The 19,676-nt window shown below is 45.5% G+C and overlaps 1 protein-coding gene across 44 annotated transcripts in view; it reads left to right on the forward strand.

The window, feature by feature from the left end:
- Positions 1-19,676, forward strand: part of Cfap70 (cilia and flagella associated protein 70) — a 65,609-nt gene that overhangs the window by 18,562 nt on the left and 27,371 nt on the right. For 16 of the 44 annotated variants that reach the window (XM_087585950.1, XM_087585954.1, XM_087585947.1 and 13 more), the window contains 9 exons: positions 1,164-1,258; positions 4,612-4,711; positions 7,864-7,998; positions 11,973-12,140; positions 12,252-12,332; positions 13,003-13,094; positions 16,610-16,670; positions 16,988-17,182; positions 19,459-19,590. In XM_087585950.1, coding sequence (XP_087442076.1) covers positions 1,164-1,258; positions 4,612-4,711; positions 7,864-7,998; positions 11,973-12,140; positions 12,252-12,332; positions 13,003-13,094; positions 16,610-16,670; positions 16,988-17,182; positions 19,459-19,590 — 1,059 coding nt within the window. Of the gene's footprint in view, positions 1-827; positions 914-1,163; positions 1,259-4,611; positions 4,712-7,863; positions 7,999-11,186; positions 11,284-11,972; positions 12,141-12,251; positions 12,333-13,002; positions 13,095-13,396; positions 13,412-16,609; positions 16,671-16,987; positions 17,183-19,458; positions 19,591-19,676 lie in introns of those variants that run through there. The other 28 variants (XM_087585964.1, XM_087585965.1, XM_087585966.1 and 25 more) reach the window with 6 other exon arrangements.

Raw genomic sequence — 19,676 nt, forward strand, 5'->3', positions numbered from 1 at the left:
CATCTTTAATCTACTTACTCCCTTACCAGTGGTAACCAAGATTCCTTAATTTAAGTTTTTTCTCTTTATTTTAACGTAGGGCATAGAAAGTGATAGAAAAGCGATTACAAATGGTTCTCGTACGAGTGGATGAACATCAGGAGAAACATTCAGAAAGATGATTACTGAAATGAGGATGGTGAATTCTTTTCATTGAGTCTGAATAGCCAAACCGCAATAAGGCTAGCGATATTTAAAGTTGCTGACGTCCTTTTTCATCCGTTGTTTAGTGAATGTTTGTAATTCCCTTATATTTATATTTTATTTTATATACTTAGATCTTATGCTATCTTTTAGTTTACACAATTGTTTCTCAGCCTTGACCACACTTTGTAAAGGTGCCAAGTGGGCTAGCACATGCCTATATCTTGGCACTCAAGAGGAAGAAGATCTCCATGTGCTTGAGTACATCCTGGTCTATGGCGCGAGTTCCAGGCCAACTGGGACCACGTAGTGAGACCTACTCCAAAAACCAAGTCAAACTGAAGTAAAAATCTGTACAGCTTTTTTTTTTTTTTTTTTTTTTTAAATGAGACTGAGTCTCCACATTGCTGAGGTTGGCCTTGAACTCAACCTCCTCAGAACCAGGGTTACAGAGACGTGCAGCTACTTATGGTCCCTGAAAATATTTTTAAGACGAAGACAGTGGTGTGTTGGTTTCCTTTTCTATTGTGGCAAAATATTCTGATGCAAGCGACTCGGGAGAGGAAGGGAGTGTTCAGCTCACAGAATCCAGGGTGCAGTCTGTCATGTCAGGGAAGTCACAGACTTCCTGAGAAAGCTGGGTCACACCACATCTGTAGTCAGAAGCAATGGATTCATGCACACAGCCTCGTGCCCAGCTCCTGGCAAGACTCCACTACACTAAAAATGAGTAAGTGACACACTACCACTCTCTAGGTCGGTTTTTAAGCGCTTCCGTGATTTTGATGTACATTCTGAATTGAGAATCACTGACTGGGGTTATGTGCGTAAACACTTGGCATTCAGCACAGCATTGGCGTCAGTAGGTCCTCTCGTAGACTGAGGCAGCTGCAGGAGCCATCACGTACAGGAACGCCCCCAGACCGACAGAAAGAAGCCAGCACACAGAGGACAGAAATTTCCACCTTATTATTTCGCAGGACAGAGAATTAAGGAACCAAGCCGAATGCCTGAAGAAGAGGATTGTCTGGGACCTGGAAAGTCGCTGCTTCCTCCATCCCTCTGCTGTTGCAAGGTGGGAACAGCGAAGGACCGGGCCCCACCACCTGGGTCCGGGGTGGGGGAGGGCAGTTCTTCCCGCTGGCTAGGTTTGAGTTAAGGCGGTTTGAGACTTTCTCTTCTGCATCGGCTTGACTTCTGCCTAAGTGCTGATCGCAGAAGCCCTAGTAAGGGAGACTTCACCAAGGTGAGCACTTCTTTTCCACTCACATAAAATAACTTGAGAACTGATATGCACAACCTTTGCTCTACCTCACGGCTCAAGGTCGGTAGAGCTCGTGCGTGCGTGCGTGCGTGCGTGCGAGCGTGCGTGCCTGCGTGCGTGCGTGCGTGGGGCGCGTCTCTGCGGCTTTCATAGGTGTTGGTGCTGGTGTTGGTTTAAACTTCAGGAGTTGTTTATTTTGGGTTTATTTAAGCACAGCATAATCAGGTGAGAGCTATTCTTGTGAGGATCAATTCAGCCCCTTGTGCACAGCCAAGCATACCTAAATCTCTCTGAGGAAAGAGGCAAGATAATTACAGATTAGACATGACTACATTGAAACTGTAAGATGCCTGTGACACCTTCCATAAAGACAGTTTATGCAGACTGACTAAGAAAAACACATTTAGGAGAAAGGTCTGCTGCTGGCTCTGGATTTCGAAGAGGCCACTAGACTAGAAACGTGTCCTTTCCTGCCTTCTGACAGAAAACACGCTTTGCATTCCTTCCCATGGAACAACTGTGTGTGCTTAACATGCCAGCTCCCTTAGCTCATCCCTGCGACACAAAGACCCGTATGCCCCCACACGCTCGGCTGGAGAGCTAGCCCAGCAGTTAAGGGCACCTTTACTCTACAAGAGTGCCCGGGTTTGATTCCCGGCATCCATATGGTAGCCCACAGCCATCTGTGACTCCATCCCGGGGAATCCGATGCCATCCTCTGACCTCTGCGGACACCAGACAGGCTTGTGGCACACATACATACATGCAGGCAAAACACTCAAACATGTGAAGTTAAAAAGCCAAAAGGATTGCTGGAGCCCTGGCTTGTTCCAGAAAGTGGTTGAAGGGAGTGTGTGGGTTCAAAAGCTCACGTGCTAGCGGTTTAGATGTTATGAGGCTTTCTGTCTGCCCTGCCCCCAAACGCGCCTAGAAACCAGAAACCTAATAGCCTCTTGTATATCTTATGGGTCATCTCTAGATGAAATTGATGCTAGAAAAGACATTGTTTCAGTTGGATACATTGTCACCAGCCTGAATCAGCATATTATTATAGGGAGAGTCAGGGGCTTGATACTCTGCACATACCTCTCTCTGCTCTAGAGAGCTGCTCACAGGTGAGGAACCAAGGGTTGTCAACTGCCATCACAGGCCTCAGCTCTGGCTTTTTTTTTTTTTTTTTTTTTTTTTTTCTCTTTGGAGCTGGGGACCAAACCCAGGGCCTTGCGCTTGCTAGGCAAGCGCTCTACCACTGAGCTAAATCCCCAACCCCTCAGCTCTGGCTTTTTAAAAACATTAATTTTTTCCCAGAATAGTTTAACATTTATTTTTTTAAAAATTGGGCAGATATTTCAGAGGTCTACCTGGTCACATGTAATTCCTTTCACATGCTGATGGACTTGATTTTGCTGAGGATAAACTGTTGCTCACGTTAATTTGAGCACATACTAATCCATTAGATCAATTAAGAATAAGACAAAGTGGGGTTGGGGATTTAGCTCAGTGGTAGAGCGCTTGCCTAGCAAGCGCAAGGCCCTGGGTTTGGTCCCCAGCTCCGAAAAAAAAGAAAAAAAAGAAAAAAAAAAGAATAAGACAAAGTTTTAGTTGTTTTACTTTAATTAAATGTTTGGGCGTTTTCCTCGTGTTCTATGGATTTGAACTTACGACTCAGTATTTTGTTTCTCTGTAACCTTTAGCACTTTCTGTCTGCTCATTAACACACATGTAGAGCCTTTCCTCACCGGTCAGGGCTGCTGGCTGGTTTCCTGTCTGAGAAAAAAACGTTACTTCTCCTTTTGCAGGGCAGCTGTAGTGAGACTGGTTAGTGGGCACGTTTGGTGAGGTGTAACGACACAGTGGAAGCTTCAGGAGTGCAGGACCTGCCACTCATCCAGGGTCCATGATCGGAGATAATTTAACCTCACGGAACTTGATCTGTGAGCTCGAGACCAGCCTGTTCTACCCAGAAAGTTCCAGGTCAACCAGGGCTACATAGTGAGATCCTGCCTCAAACAAACAAACAAACAAACAAACAAACAAACAACACTGGCCACTGGGGAGTATTTCAAACCATTTACTCTCCATCCCTCCTTGAAGCATGAGGTTTCCCTCCTGCAGGGCGCCGACCCTTAGAACAGGTAGCCCTTATATCTGGGTTCCCTGGAAATTTTCAACTCTTAGTTTCAAAAAATTTGTCAAAATTTAGTTTTTATTTCCTGGTACTATACTGGCCAATTTTCAGTGTTTTGTTTATTTAGATAGGATCTCCCTGTGTAGATGAGGCTAGGCTGTCTGAAATCCAGCTCCTGTCCAGCAGTGCTAAGATTAAAGGCATGCACCACCACCCCACACCTCCCCGGTGTTTGTTTGGTTTTGAGACAGGGCCTTGCTATGTATCCCAGACTGGCCTGGAGCTCACTGTGCAGCCCTCAAACTTGTGATCCTCTTGTGTTAGCCTCCTGTTGAGCTTAGGTTGCCATATGGCACTTAAAGATGTATTTTTTGAGATTGTTAGCATTTTAAAAATTATTTTTATAAATCTATAAACCTAGGAAGGTTTTCTAAAAATCAACCAGCTGGGCTGGAGAAGTGGTTGAGCTATTATGACTGTCTGTGCTGCCAGGGGACACTGGATCAGTTCTACCACCCACATCAGACAGCTTGAAAGTGCCAGGAGCTCCAGACTTAGGGCATTCAGTGCCACCCCCAGGCACTGCACTGACATGCACAGAAACATGCATATACATGCACATGATTCAAAATAATAAAACAATTTAAATCAGCAGTGTAGGCAGGCATGGTGGTGGGCATCTCTAATCAGGTTTCCAGGAGCTTAAAATAGAAGGGTTCTAAGTTTGAAACCAAGCGGGGCTATCCTAGTCTCTCAAACAAACATAAACCCGTCTGCCTATTAAGACAGACATTCTCTGTCTCTCTGTCCTTGTCTTTGTGTGTCTCTCATGCACATACTCACACACACACACACACACACACACACACACACACCCCACACGTATTCCATTACTTTCTAGAGAAACACTCACTTGACCAACTGGGCCATATCCCCAGCTCATTTTACTCATAATTTCCTAGAAAAGAATGTTTCCTTTTAAGCTGTGCCATTTGCGTTTGCAGATAGTGCTGATGGTCTGATTTTTAATTTGCAGTTTTCAGAAGCGAATTGCTGATTGCCGACTCTGGCCCGTGGAGATCACAAGAGTGCCTTTGATCGTTGTACCCAAAGCCAAGCCAGGCAAACTTGAGAAGGTAAACATGTGGATCCCTAAAATAAAACGATAGGGTGTGGTGGCTTCTGCCATGGTTCCCGGCACTGGGAGACTGAGACAAGGATCATATTAGATCCGGAGTTGGAGAGCAGCCTAGACACAGAGCCTTCCCCTCAAGTTTTATAATTAGAAGTGACCTATCAAGTCAAATCTGTTATTCTGTGTCTAATCCAGTTTTATGTGGCTGTTTCCCCTATGTGACCCATTTGTGGTTCTTTGCCTAGGACTTTTTTGGGGTCCTGATGTACTGACCGCTCAGTTCCCAGGGAACCCAGGATGATTGGTTGGCCACAGAAGTCCCCTGTTGCTCAGTATTTTCAGATACTGATTTCCCCTGACCCTGCCTTATTGTCTTACCAGAGGTACCATAAGAAACAATCATTTTTATCTAGGTCAAAATGAGTGATTCAGCTCAATCTAATTAACTTAGGCTTACCTGCAGATGTGCTAGACTGCATGTTACTGTAATAGGATTAATAGATTAAACCAAGGCTTTGGAAAGACAGGGTTTTGTGAGCCTGGAACATGTTCCATATTGCTTTCCCTGTCTATGTTGCACCCTTACTCCTTGTGTATAAATTCCATGAGGGTAAGGGTCATTCAGTCTTTTATTGTCCGCTTTTATAGTCTGCACAAACCTAGCACATCACACAACTCACAGCCAGCCCTCAGCAAGCATCTAAGTCATTTGACTTGGCTTTGAAAAGGCTCTTTGGTATAACGAAAATGTTACCACCATAACAAACAAAAGGCAGCCTTATTCACTACTGGTCAGGGTGGAAATTAGCATGGAGGCTCCTTAAAAGCTAAAAATAGGTCTAGCATATGTCATAGCTGTACCATTCACTTCTGAGTATTTGCCCAAATGACTCCAAGTCAGCACATTCCGCACAGTTCACAGTAGCAAAGCTATGGAGCCAGCCACAGGGGAATGGCTCTAAAACTATGGGGCTTCCCTTTCGGTACCATGACCTTTTAAAAGGCAGTCTACTGAATGACCTCTACCCTCATGGAATTTATACACAGGAGTAGTAAAGACACGTACACAGGAAAAAATGATACGGGACGTGACTCCAGGTCCACGAAACCCTGTCTTTCCAGAACCGTGGTTTACCAATCACAGTAACAAGCAGTCTAACGCATTCTGTAGGTCAAGTCTAAATTAACTAGACTGAACTATATCACCAATTTGACCTAGATAAAAATGACTACTTCTTATGGCACCTACGGTAAGACTATAAATCATAACAGATTTTTTTCAGCCATAAAGTATAAAGTATTGTCATTTGCAGGAAAATAGATGCAGTCATGTGATACCCATTACGTCAGTCTCAAAAAGAGAAATCCACATTTCTGTCATTTGGAGTTCCTGGATTTATACAGAGACTTACAGTTATGTCTGAACATGAGATATGAAAATAGAAGCAACCAATGAGAGAACAAGAACAACTAAGGGGCGGAGTGGAGGAGAGGGTGGGGGGGGGGTCATGCTCAGTGCACACACATCCATGACTGAACATACCCTTATGTAACACTGCGTTGCATATGGTGAACATATACAATGAAAATGGTTGTGTTCGTTATGCTCACTTATTTATTTTCATTTTATGTGCATTGGTGTTTTGCCTGTGTGTATGTCTGTGTTAGGGTATCAGATCCCCTAGGACTAGAGGTAAAGACAGTTGTGAGCAGTCATAAAAGTGCTGGGAATTGAACCCACGTCTTCTGGAAGAGCAGACAGTGCTCTTAACCCCGAGTCATCGCTCCTGTTGCTTGTTGTTTTGTTTTGCTTTTGAGACAGAATCTCTCTGCATAGCCCTGGCTGTCCTGGAACTCACTATGTAGATCAGGCTAGCTTCAAATTCACAGAGATCCTGCTGCTTCTGCCTCCAGAGTTCTGGGATTCAAGACATGTGACACCATGCCTACCCCTAAAAACCCTTTTAAATACTGGTTATGTGTATGATATGCATGCATATATGAGTGTCTATATATATGCGGGTGCACTGGTGCGTTGAGGCCAGAGGTTAACACTGTATGTGTTCCTTGACGGCTCCCGACCTTATACGTCATAGCCAAGTCTCTTACCTTGAACACAGAACTCCCCACTTGGGCTAGTCTAGCTACTGGGATCTCCTGTCCCCGCCTACCCAATGTTGGGATTCCAGTGGGTTGCATGCGCACCATGATCAGCATTTATGGGTGTGCTGGCATCCAGATTTCCGTTCTCACACTTACAGGGCAACCACCGTGTCCTCCGAGCCATCCCCCAGAGTTTTTAAATGAGGAGAGCTCAGTCTATCTAAAAAAAGAATAGTTACATCAGCATGTAACTATTTCCCTCTTCTATTATAATATATATATATATATATATATATATATATATATATATGTTAACATCCCTTAGATAGCAAAGCCACGAAATGTTATGATGGAAACAAAGGATTTTTTCATCTTGTATCTAACTGTTATAGTAGGCAAATTTAAGGAGACCACTTTTAAGCTTAGAATTAATGTTCCCTCTAAAATTTGGTTTTCCCTGAGCATATTTATGGCAAAATGACATCACCATGTTTGTTAGCAGGCATTTTATCTTTGGAGTGAGAGTTTGGATGGAATCAGGTACTGCAAATACAGGCAGGCTTGTTTGTGGTCCGCAGTCCGTGGCAGGCCCTGCTGGTTGATGGAAACGCTCTTTGGGACCTGGGTACATACAGAGGCCCTTTCTCAGCAAAGCATGCTCTATCAGCTGAGGGGATAAGATAAAACATGCTGGTCAGAAGCCACAGGAAGGCTCATGTCACAGAGCTCTCTAAGATCCAGTATGAGCTAGACTGTCTGACCATCCTAAATTCTGTTACCATCTTTCTACAAATTCTTACTTTTCTCCTCAGAAGCGATCCGCTGAAATGGACTTTTTAGTTGGGTGTTTATAATATCAATTCAGTTGAATATACGTCGCGTTGGCTACAGCCTTAACCTCATTAGCCCTGCTAACGTGTGTTACCTTGGTGGTCGTTAAGACACACAGCTACGTGCTTAGCAGAGCTTGTTTCTAGAACAGCCTTCGATCTCGGAGTCTGAACGCCACACCATACCCCTGCGGTGACAACTCTGCTCATACTCCCTTAGATCGAAGATGAAAACCAGCTGTCCTTTCACGGCGTGGCCTACGTCAACATGGTCCCACTCCTGTATCCCGGAGTGAAGAGGATACGAGGGGCTTTTCATGTGTACCCCTACCTGGACGGGACAGTCTTCGAGAAGGTAAGAAATTGCATGAGGTGTATCATCTTGATTTATTGTCCAAATACGTGGCGGTGAATATTAAGAAATAGGCAGAGCCTGTTGCCCACTCTAGCCCCCGCACACGTGGCGCTGCTGGGTACCTTTATCTCAGTGGCTCCACGGTGCCCCCAAGTACTCTCAGACCCAGGCGGTCCACGAGCTGCTGCCACACTGGTCCCTAGACTTAGTTCTGGCACTCGTGGGGCCATATGGAACTAACCATAATTTATCTCTGGTAAGTATCTCTCCTGGCGGCTCTTTGTTAGCCTGGAACTCTCTGGTTCCAGCTGCCGGGTAAAATCAGGGCTCTAGAAGTCCAGCACGGGGCTGGCCTATCGCAGCTCCCTGCCATGGACTCTGCCCACACTCCCAACAACTCCCCCTGGTAGGTAAGCTATAAACTACCAACTACACGGTGAAATTGTGTCTCAATAAGCTGTAATTTATCAATCAGATTTATGTGTTAAAGTCTCGATCCACAATATATCCACACAATAAACTCACAACCAAATGATACAGATATAAACCATCCGCCTGGATAAGATAAACTGACCTATAGAAATCCATCCCTTAAGAAATACACATAACTACCCATGGCCATTTAAGACCACCTGGATCTGGGTCGTCCTTCTCCATCTCCATCTTGACTTCTCTCCTTCCCCTTCTCTCCCACCTTACAAAAGCTTTGTCCTCACCTTACTTTTTACTGTCCGATCGTGGGCCTGACCTAACCTGTGCCAGCCCTCACCTGCGTACAGACATCAACCTACACAGATATGCGTTTGGTTGCGTCTTTGGCACTCAGGTCTTTGGTGACATCTAGAACCAGTTAGTATATGGCATTCACCGCAGTGTAATGTAGGGAGCGGTTTCTCTCGTTACGACTGAGAGAAGCATCTGTCTCTGGGTTGTAAACATACGCGTTCAGACATCATTTCAGGCTACGTCAATCTAGGTCCTTCGTGACCTCCCCAGGCTCTGGTTGCTAACTGTGTTTGTAATAAAGACAGCTCAGGCTGTTCTTGAACTTGCAGCTTATCTGCCTCTGCCTCCCAAGTGCTTGGGATTATAGGACATGCCCATGTTTTGTTTTGTTGTGGCTTTGGTTTTGGTTTTGGCTTTGTGGAGGCAGAGTCCCACTGTGCCACCCTGGCTGTCCGGGAACTTGATCTATAGATCAAACTGGCCTTAAACTCGCAGAGATCCATCTGCTTTGTATCCAAACTGCTGGGACTAAAGGTGTGCATCACCATGGCAGGCCTGAGGATGGGGGGATGATGATGATGACGACGATGGCGGTGGTGGCGGTGGTGGCGGTGGTGGTGGTGGTGGTGGTGATGTATGACTGCTCTGTTTGCATATACACTTACATGTACACCTATATGCCAAAAAAGGGAATCAGATCCCTTTATAGATGGTTGTGAGCCACCGTGTGGTTGCTGGGAATTGAAGTCAGGACCTCTGGAAGAGCAGTTAACTCTTAAGCTCTCCTGAGCCACGTCACCAGACCCTACCTTATTGTTTGTGCTTGTGCTGCTAAGATGCCCAGAGAGTAGAGGCACTTTCAGGCAGGCCTGACAACCTGAGTGTGATCCCCAGGCCCCACAAGATAACAGGAAGTACTTCTCTTAAGAGCTGTTTGCTCACAGACACATACGCACGCACACAAATAAAATTAATACAATTAAAGTTATTCATCTTTTTATTATTTAGAACAATCTCTAAATTTAAATGTATTTGACCACATTCTCCTCCTCCCCCAAGTCCTTCCAGATCCTCTCCATGTTCCCTACCTACCCAACTTGAGTTCTTTCTCAAAAACAAAACAAAACACTGAAAGCCAAATACAACAAGAAAACAAAATAAAACAACATCCAAACAGGAAAGCAAAACAAACTCACCCAATTGCAACTAAATAAAAGCACACAAAAAGCTGTGGCGCCCATTGTGTGTCGGCCAACGAGTCCTGAACACGCGACCTGAGCTGGAGTGGCCGGTGTATGACAGATCAATTGTTAACATTCACTGTAGTAGCAGGTTTTCACTAAGTCATTCATTCATTAATTCATGCATGCATTCATTCATTCAAAAAATAACAAAAGATAAAACAAAAGCTATCACATCGAAGTTGGAAGGCTAAATCAGCAGAAGGAAAAGAGCCCAAGAGAAGAAGGCACAAGAATCAGAGACTCGGGGTTGGGAATTTAGCTCAGTGGGCGCAAGGCCCTGGGATCGGTTCTCAGCTCCGGAAAAAAAAGAAAAAAGAAAAAAAAAAAAGAATCAGAGATTCGGGGCTGGGGATTTAGCTCAGTGGTAGAGCGCTTACCTAGGAAGCGCAAGGCCCTGGGTTCGGTCCCCAGCTCCGAAAAAAAAAGAACCAAAAAAAAAAAAAAAAAAAAAAAAAGAATCAGAGATTCATTCGTTCACACACTTAGGAATCCCATAAAAACACTAAACTGGAAGCTGTTGTGTACTATGTTGTGTATATGTAGAATGTATATGTACATATATGTGTGGATGCATGCACTGAGGACCTGGTGCAGACCCGTGCAGTCCTGTGCACGCTGCCTCAGTCTCTGTGAGGACACATGAGCTTTGCCCGTGTTGCTTTAGAGGGCCCTGTTTTCTCAGCGTCCCCGTCACCTCTAGCTCTTACACACTCTCTCTGCCTCCTTTTCTGCCTGGTTCCCTGAGCCCTGAGGAGAGGGAGTTGAGGGAGACATCTCACTTTGGGCTGCGTGTTCCCAGGTCTCACTCTCTGTGGAATGTCTGACTGAGGGTGTCTGCATTTGTTCCCATTGCTGTAGGAGGAGGCTTCTCTGATGAAGCTGGGCAAGACACTGAACCTTGAAGGTGGCAGGATGCCCTGAGAGCCATTTATCACTGTGCGTTTAGGCAGTTTTCCTTTCTGTTTTTAGATCAGTAGTATTTGTTTTTACCCCGGGTCCCAGGCTATCTAGCCTCTAGCTCTTGGTCACCCAAGCAGTGTGAGGATAGGTTTTATCTCAGGGAGTGGGCCGTATCCCCAATCTGATATTGATTGGTTACTCCCACAAGTTTTGTGCCAGCATCACACCATTGTAGATCAAAGGGGTTTGAGTTATTTTAATGGTAAATCTTTATAAGTTTGATATTTATTTGTTTGTTTATTTTTGGTTATTTTCTAGATAGGGTTTCTCTGTGTAACCTTGGCTGGCCTGGAACTTGCTCTGTAGACCAGACTGGCCTTGAACTGCCTCTGCCTTCCCAGTGCTGGGAATGAAGGTGTGTGTCGCCACAGTGTGGCTGATTTCTATTTTAAAAGAAGACTCTGGGGGCTGGGGATTTAGCTCAGTGGTAGAGCGCTTACCTAGGAAGCGCAAGGCCCTGGGTTCGGTCCCCAGCTCCGGAAAAAAAAGAACCAAAAAAAAAAAAAAAAAGAAGACTCTGCTGCTCACTTGGTATGCAAATGGACGGTGGGGCTTCTATAACTATTGACTATTAACTATTAACTTCTATTAACTATTGCGATGAGTGCACAACGCATTGTTATTGTTAAATTTTCCCTCAGAAATCATGACAAAACCCGGCTGTGGTTTGAACTACACACTGAGGTTTTATCCTGAACTTTAACTTGCCTTATCCTTTCAGTTCTATTTGATGGTAGTAATTAGACAAATATCGTTTCTTTCATATAAATGAGTTACTTTACTTGAGGTAGTTCAGAATTGTGTGTCAAAGAGGAAATCTTTCTGATGACTACAGTTAATCAAGTGCAGGTGCCAGGTCTCCTCCTACCACCATTAACCAACAGGGAGCCAGCTCTTTTCCAGTGCCGGCTTTCCATGCCCACAAGGGAGGGGTCCCGGAGGGTGCTCAGGTCTCTGAGGTTCTAGAATGGTCTAGAATGGTCCCAGGGAGGCTCCAATGGGGAGGCCCGCTGCCTATCACCGTGTTCGCTTGTTTCTTTGCAGACCAAGTGCTTGTTCAGCTTGTTCAGGGACACTGGGCACCATTTGGTTCACAATAACAAAGCAGGAGGACTTAACTCCCCGCTGTCCAAACCTCTCTCCAAGAATCTGAAAGAAGAGAGAACAGGGAAAGACAAGGACATAGACGGACGGCCTCGGCTGGGAGAGTTGGTAGGCTGGAGACCATCCCTGGAATCAAATTGATGTATTTTGCATCGTAATGCCCCTCCTACTGTGAAGGCCGGGGAGCAGTGCACGTTCTGACTTTTCTTTTTGTTTCAGCAAGCACCGAGTATAAAATCGCAGAGCTCGGACACCCCTCTGGAAAGCGAAGCGCCTCTAAGCCACAATCTCGAAGGACAGGTGACTCTTCAACATTTCAGAACCTGACCTTCCTCTTCCAGACGTTGACTGAATAACACAGCTTCCATGGAAAATGCTGTGGGTGGGACACGAGTCCCCACAAGTCCTTGCTCAAGAGTAGTAGTCTGTGACCTTGAGCTAGCTTGTCCACAGCATAGTGAGTCCGCACAGACTGTGGTTAAGCTCCTTTCCAGAATTAAACTGGTTTAGTTTTGTTTTCTTTTTTCCCAGACAAGGTTTCTCTGTGCATAGAAAAGAGGAAAGAGTGACCTGCATTTAAAATAGTTCCAGGCGAGCTGGTGCACACTGGGCAGGCAAGAGGACCTCTGAGTTCAAAGCCCTGGTCCACACAAAGAGTGCCAGGTCAGCCAGGCCTTGTCTCAAAAAAGAAAATAAGTAAAATTTTTAAAAAAATATGTTCAACCAGAGCCACTAGAGTAGAAATTCCAAGAACAGCCATGGAAACGCTTCCTTCCATGAGCTAACCACTTTTGCCACATTCCTTCAGATTGTTATCCCATGTAAAATGTTTAAAATGTTTGACCACCGAGGTCACACCGCATATGCGTTTACACGCATGTTCTCACTCGGTCTGTTGTGAGTGGTACTTGATTATTAAACATATCACCAAGGCCTTTTCGGGAGGTCAACAGGAACCATGTCTTTACAGCAATACGTGGAGGCGGGGACGTACATCGTCCTGGAGATCCAGCTGGACAAAGCCCTGGTACCAAAGCGGATGCCGGAGGAACTGGCCAGAAGGTGCGGGCGGGCGCTCGCGCCACTGCTGTGCAGTTTAGGCTGAGGAAGAGCCACTCAGTTTGCCCCACAGTGCAATTTCCCCTGTCCTAAGCAACAGGGTTTTTGTCTTCATCACAGACAGAGTTTACTCCATTATTGTTTCTTCATGGCAAATGCCATTACATTTTTTAGTTGACAGGAGAGTATAAAACACCCAGATTCCTTCTGTCTTGTGACATTGTTTTCACTCTGTGCTGTCTGCTGAGAGCTACAAGGTGTTCTTGTATCCTTTTAAAAATCTATCTGTTTATTTCTTTTCTTAGTAGGTCTTGCTAAAGGTTTGTATTTTCTTCTATTTTTAATTTTGTTCGTTTGTTTGGGTTTTCGAGATAAGGTTTCTTTGTGTAGGCCTGGCTGTCCTGAAACTCACTTTATAGACCAAACTGGCTTCAAACTCACAGAGTTTGCCCCTGCCTCCTGAGTCCCGGGATTAAAGGCACCACTGCCCAGCAATTTTATTTTATGAGTACTTTGCCTGTGTGCATGGACAATGTGTGTATGTGTTTGCATTGTAAACTAATATATAATATATGCACATGTGTGTATGGGCACACTCACTCATGTATGTGCTGTCTGTGTGTGTGTGTGCTGTATCCGTCTGTATATGCATGTGTGTATACGAACATGTCTGTATATGCGTACTCACTTGTGCATGTGTGGAGGTCAGAAGGCAGTGTGTTTGTGCTGTATCTGTCCGTATGCACATGTGTGTATATGCACATGTGTGTATATGTATACTCACTCATGCATGTGTGGAAGTCAGAGGGCAGTCTTTTTCGGTCACTTTCACTTTATGTTTTAAAGTTTTATTTATTGTCCTTGTTCTGCTAGTTGTGGTGGTGGTGGTGTGTGTACACTGCATGGTGCATGTGTATCAGATTACAACTCCATAGAGCTGGCACCCTTGTTCCCTTTCACACAGGCTCTGGGGAGGAAACTCAGGTTTCAGGTTTGCACTGCAAATGCCTTTATCCCGAGTCATCTCTGTGGCCCATCTTTTTTTTTTTTTTTTTTTCTTCACTCAACATGGAACATAACATTTTAACTAAACTGCGGGGCCTAGCTAATGCCCTGTCCCCTCCCTCTCTATGGCTACCCCTACTCTAGGAGGTGAATTGTACCCCCATACCTGGCTTTTTTATGCTTCTACATAAGAGATGGGATTCAAACTCAGGTTTTCTGGTTTGCACACTGAGCCATGTCCCCAGCTCATTAATGCAGCATTATAATATGGCTAAATTAGAATGAAGGCCAACCCATGTGACCCTCTGCTCTGGAACCAGGTAAAGGTCCTCACAAAGACCTACAGTGGCCTGCACTCTGCACCTGCCTGGCTTCCCATCTTCAGTCCAACCAAACTAGTATCTTTGCTTTTCCTCACATTTAAGACGTGTTTTTTGATGATCTTGTTTGTTTTGCTTATGACCCAGGGTCTCACCACATAGACCAGGCTGACCTTGACCTCACAGAGATCCCCCTGACTGTGCCTCCTGATTGCTGGGTTAAAGGCAAGTCCCAGCCACTAAGCTCCCATGTGCAGCAAGCTTTACACTGGCTGCTGCTTTGCCCGAAGCAACCCTAGTCTGAAAACCACGTGACTTCCCCTTCCCCTTCCCTTGGGCCTTTGCCCAGGTATCATCAATGAAGCCTTCCCTAGTGAAGTCTGCTCTCCTGTGCCCGACAGCCTGAGCCCCAGCGTAGCTCTGCCTCCCCACATCACTTCCTCTGGCACATGTTGTCTTAATAGGTTCCTTTCCCTACCAGAAAGTAAGCCCCGGGGAGACGTGTGTCGTCTAGCTCCATCCCCAGGCCTCAAAAAGCTCCTGACAGACAGTAGGAATTCGCCGTATATTTTGAATGCATTAATAATATTATTTCTGGAGAGGAAGGTAGAGGGCTGACAACAAAGTTGAAAGGAGATACTTAGCTACACATTGTTCCAAGTCTTTTAAATGTTTATTATTGTCAATTAAGATCAATAATATTCAAGTTACTAGTCAATTATTTAGGTCTTATCAAAGGAAAGTTGAACATGTCCAATTGAGGCTCTCAAGGCCGAATAGCATTTTTGGATAGGGATCTGAATGAATAAGGGACCAGAGCTATCTGATTTATCCCTTGCAGATAGGAGAAGAGAGTTCTCTCTTCTGTTTTATTGTGCTTGGTTTGTTTTTTGATACAAGGGCTCAAGAAGCCCAACTGGCCTCAAACTTGCCATACAGATGAAGCTAACCTTAAACTCCTTCTTCTCCTGCTTCCACCTTCCAAGTGCAGGGTCACGGGGGCACAGCACCATGCCTGGACCTCCTCGTAGATTCATATAAAGTTCCCTAGAAGAACAGGCAAGGATTTGGCTTGTATTGCTTTAGAGAGATGAGGCCGTAGAGATGGCTTAAGTGACAAGAGCGCTTGGCTGCTCTTCACAGGACCTGGGTTTGGTTCCCAGCAGTGCCCCCTTCTGGCCTCTTTCTGTACAGCACGTAGTGCACATTTATCACTTGTTTTTTTTTTTTTTTTTTTTTTTTTTTTTTCCCCGGAGCTGAGGACCGAACCCAGGGCCTTGCGCTTGCTAGGCAAGCGCTCTACCACTGAGCTAAATCCCCAACCCTGTGCACATTTATCAATGGAGCCAAAACACCCATACACATAGAATAAAAACAAGCAAATATTTATTTATTTATTTATTTATTTATTTATTTATTTATTTAGGAGACAGACTTTCTCTGTGTGCCCTTGACTGTCCTGGAACTCACTCTGTAAATCAGGCTGGCCTGGAACTCCCAGAGACCACAGCCTGCATGTGCCTTCTGAATGCTGGGATTAACGGCATATGCTACCACCACCTGGCTCAAACAAGCAAATCTTTAAAAAAAAAAAGTGTTCTCTTAGAGCCTAATAGCATTATTGTACTTTAATAATACAGTTGTATAAATTATGATTAAGAGCATATGTTTTGGGCTAGATGAGATGGCTCAGCAGTTAATAACACTGACTGCCCTTCCAGAGGTCCTGAGTTCAAATCCCAGCAACCACATGGTGGCTCACAACCGTCTGTAATGAGATCTGATGCCCTCTTCTGGTGTGTCTGAAGACAGCGACAGTGTACTTATATATATTAAAAATAAATAAATCTTTAAAAAAAAAAAGCATGCTTCTTCCCAGGTGGAAAGGAAACTTAGTTTCCCGAATCCGTGTGCTTTGAGAAGCAGAGACCCCCAGAAACACACAGACCCATTGTTTTCTAACCCTTAGTCCAGAGTCTGTTTACCAATACTTAAAAAGAAAAGAGTGAGGACAAAGCCAGGCTCAAATCAGCACCGTCTTATATACTGTCCTGGGGTTCAGCTCCAGGGCTTTATGTGAGACAACTCAACTCCTCAGATCTCCTCCACACAGACTCAGGGGGAGGATGAAAGAACACGGGCCTGCAGATAACAAAGCCTCTGTCGTTTTTTTGTTGCCTTTTCCTGATACAGGGTCAAGGATATGATACCCCCGAGGCCACCTCTCACCCGTCGGACAGGGGGAGCTCAGAAGGCAAGTGTTAGCGCCAGGGAGAAACTGTGGGTAACAATGCATTTGAAGGCAACACAAGCTCTTCTATGTGGTTTCCTGAGGTGTGGTGGAGTGTGTGTGTGTGTGTGTGTGTGTGTGTGTGTGTGTGTGTGTGTGTCTGTGTCTGTGTCTGTGTCTGTGTGTGTCTGTGTCTGTGTGTGTGTGTTTATCCATTTGCGATCAGAGAATCCTGTACAGCGTGTAGCCTGATTTAGTGGAAAAGGACAGTGTAGTGCTAACCTGGTTGAGGACTTGTAATCTGTGACCTGTTCACTGCTGGACCTTGGCTGTTCTCCCAGGCGGTGAGTGACTACCACTCGCAGATCAAGAGCATCTCTAGAGCCATTCTGAATGAGTACCACCGCATGTTTGGGAAGCACCGGCCGAAAGAGGAGAGCGACATAGACAATGAGACCATGGAGGAGCAGAAATGCCAGCTCAACTATGAGCTCAATTGCTCTGGAAAGTACTTTGCTTTCAAAGAACAGCTCAAGGTGAGGCATGCATTTCTCCAGGTATCCTGTCACCCAGTGGAGCCCTCCCACACACACCTGCTCAGTGGCTTCTGCTCTGATTCCACTCAGCTTGGTGCTGTGGGAGGGAATGTCAGAAACCCACCCACTTCTGCAGTCTCAGGATGCTGTGGATTTATTTCGAATGAGAGCCTGTGAGAGCCAGTCCTCACTTGAGACTGGGCTGGACTTGAGAGCAAACTGCATACCCTCCGCTTACAGGAAGTTTGCTCTTGACACTGTAACTGACTCTCCATCTCTCTCTTAGGCCTCTTTGTCTGCAGAATAAGAGCCAAGAGCTGGTGCTGCACACCCGTAATCCCAGCTCAGCAGGTGAAGAATCAGGAGTGCAAGGCCAGCCTTGGCTACAGAACAAGTCTGAGGCTAGCCTGGGCTCTGGGCTATGATGAGAACAAAAACAAACAAAAAACTGTAGTCTTTTAAAATAGTAATGGCTAGTATTTATGTTCAGAACATTTTTTTAATTTTGGAGATGAGTTATTTTTGAGCAATAAGAGATAATATTATCACATGGGATTATTATGAGAATTAGTATGATGAAGATGTTTAGTATATAACCTGACTTAGTGAGGGAAAAGAGGAACAGCAGCTGTCAGGCCGTACCAGCATGCTGAGTTTATATATTATTCTCCCTGCATTTGTGGTCTGTGTTCTAAGATCCCCAGTAGATGTTCAGAACTGTGAATAAGGAGCCAGAGCCAGCTCAGCAGGTAAGAACACGGCTGTTCTTCCAGAGGACTGGGTTTGGTTTCCAGCACCCTCATGGAAGCTTGCAGCCATCTGTAACTACAATCCAGGGAGTCTGATATCTCCTCTGGGCTCTCTGGGCATCAGCACACATGTGCACACACACATATGCAGGCAAAACATAAAAGAGAAATAGCTAACTGCTTACAGCCGTGGATAACATTGAACCTTACATGTTTCCTCTGTGTAGAGGCCTATAATTTCTTTCGCTTTATGGCTTCTCTTTGGAGTATCATGCATTGTAGTGCTTGGAGCTTTTTCCTGTCCAGTAGGGACTGTGGAACACACATGCTCTGGTACCTTGCTGTCAGCCTGATAACTACAGAGTGCTCAGTGCTCTGCGTCCCGTATGGTGTGAACTGCTAAGCATACGGAGACTTCTACATCTGATCACTCCTTTCTGTAATCTTCCATTTGTCTTCATCTTGGAATTGACCATGGGTGATGGACTGCAGCTGCAGCGAGACTACTGTAGTTGTGCATTTTTGCTCTGTAGACAAAGTCTAGCTGTACAACCTTGGCTGTCTTGAATTACCGTCTCTCCTGGCCTTGCGCTCCTGATGCTGGCTTTATGGGCATAGCCACTGCAGTTTTATGTAATCCCTCTGCTTTCTTTGTTCAGCTTCTGAAGTATGATGGCAACACTGGAACTACGTGTGCCAAACTTAACAAAGAAAGAAACTGGGTACCAAAAGAGGATACATGATGCTGGCTGGCGGTGAGGCACGCTTGTAATCCCAGCTCTTGAGGGCAGAGGCAGGAGCATTTTGTGAGTTTGAGGCCAGCCTGGTCTACAGAGGGAAATTCAGGACAGCCAGAGCCAGAGCCAGAGCCAGGACAGAGAGAAAGAGACAGAGAGAGAGAGAGAGAGAGAGAGAGAGAGAGAGAGAGAGAGAGAGAGAGCGAGCTTGTCTGCCCCCCCCCCCAAAAAAAACCCAAACAAAACACAAAAGAGACACACAAGCCAGGGGCATATTAAGTGGTACAGTGACGGTGTTTAAACCAGAATCCCATGGTCTAGCCTCTCAGACCTTTCTCCATGACACCGCGTAGGCGCTGGGAAAGACAGAACTCTCAAACTTACTCTCAAGGTTATTTGAGCTCCATGACCCTCTCCACACGGTATGGGCACTGCCTTTCCCCTGTTGTGATGGTACAAGATCTAGAGAGGAATCTCTTACAGCCCGGGCTCGGGGTGCTTGTTCTTAAATCTAGCGCTTGGGAGACAGAGGCAGGAGATGTGCGTTGAAGAGCACCTCGGGCTACAAAGTGCGTTCCAGGCCAGCCTGGGCTACATAGTGAGACAGCCTTTAAATATGTAAATCCATCCAGAACCTGTTGACTGGAGAGCTGTGAGTGCACTGATGGCCTCCCAGTTAACTGGGAAGTAACTGACTTGAGGCTGGTGAACCCGGAATCCAAATCCCTGGAGAGCTGGGCGTCAGTAACTGCTGAACCTCCCATCAGAAGGGGCTGTGTGTGTCTTGCAGCACGCTGTGGTAAAGATCGTGAGAGAGAAATACTTGAAGACAACAGCATTCGAGAGCCAGGAGGAACTGCAGACGTTCATCAGTGAACTTTATGTGTTCTTGGTAGATCAGATGCATGTGGCCCTGAACCAGGTGAGTGCTCACAACCCAGAGCCACCCCGAGGCAGCAGAGCTCCTTCAGTCAACAATGCTGGTGAAGTGCTCTGCTCTGTACAGGG

This window comes from Rattus norvegicus, chromosome 15, assembly GCF_021556685.1.
Source record: "Rattus norvegicus strain SHRSP/BbbUtx chromosome 15, alternate assembly SHRSP_T2T, whole genome shotgun sequence".
Classification (NCBI taxonomy): Eukaryota; Metazoa; Chordata; class Mammalia; order Rodentia; family Muridae; genus Rattus; species Rattus norvegicus.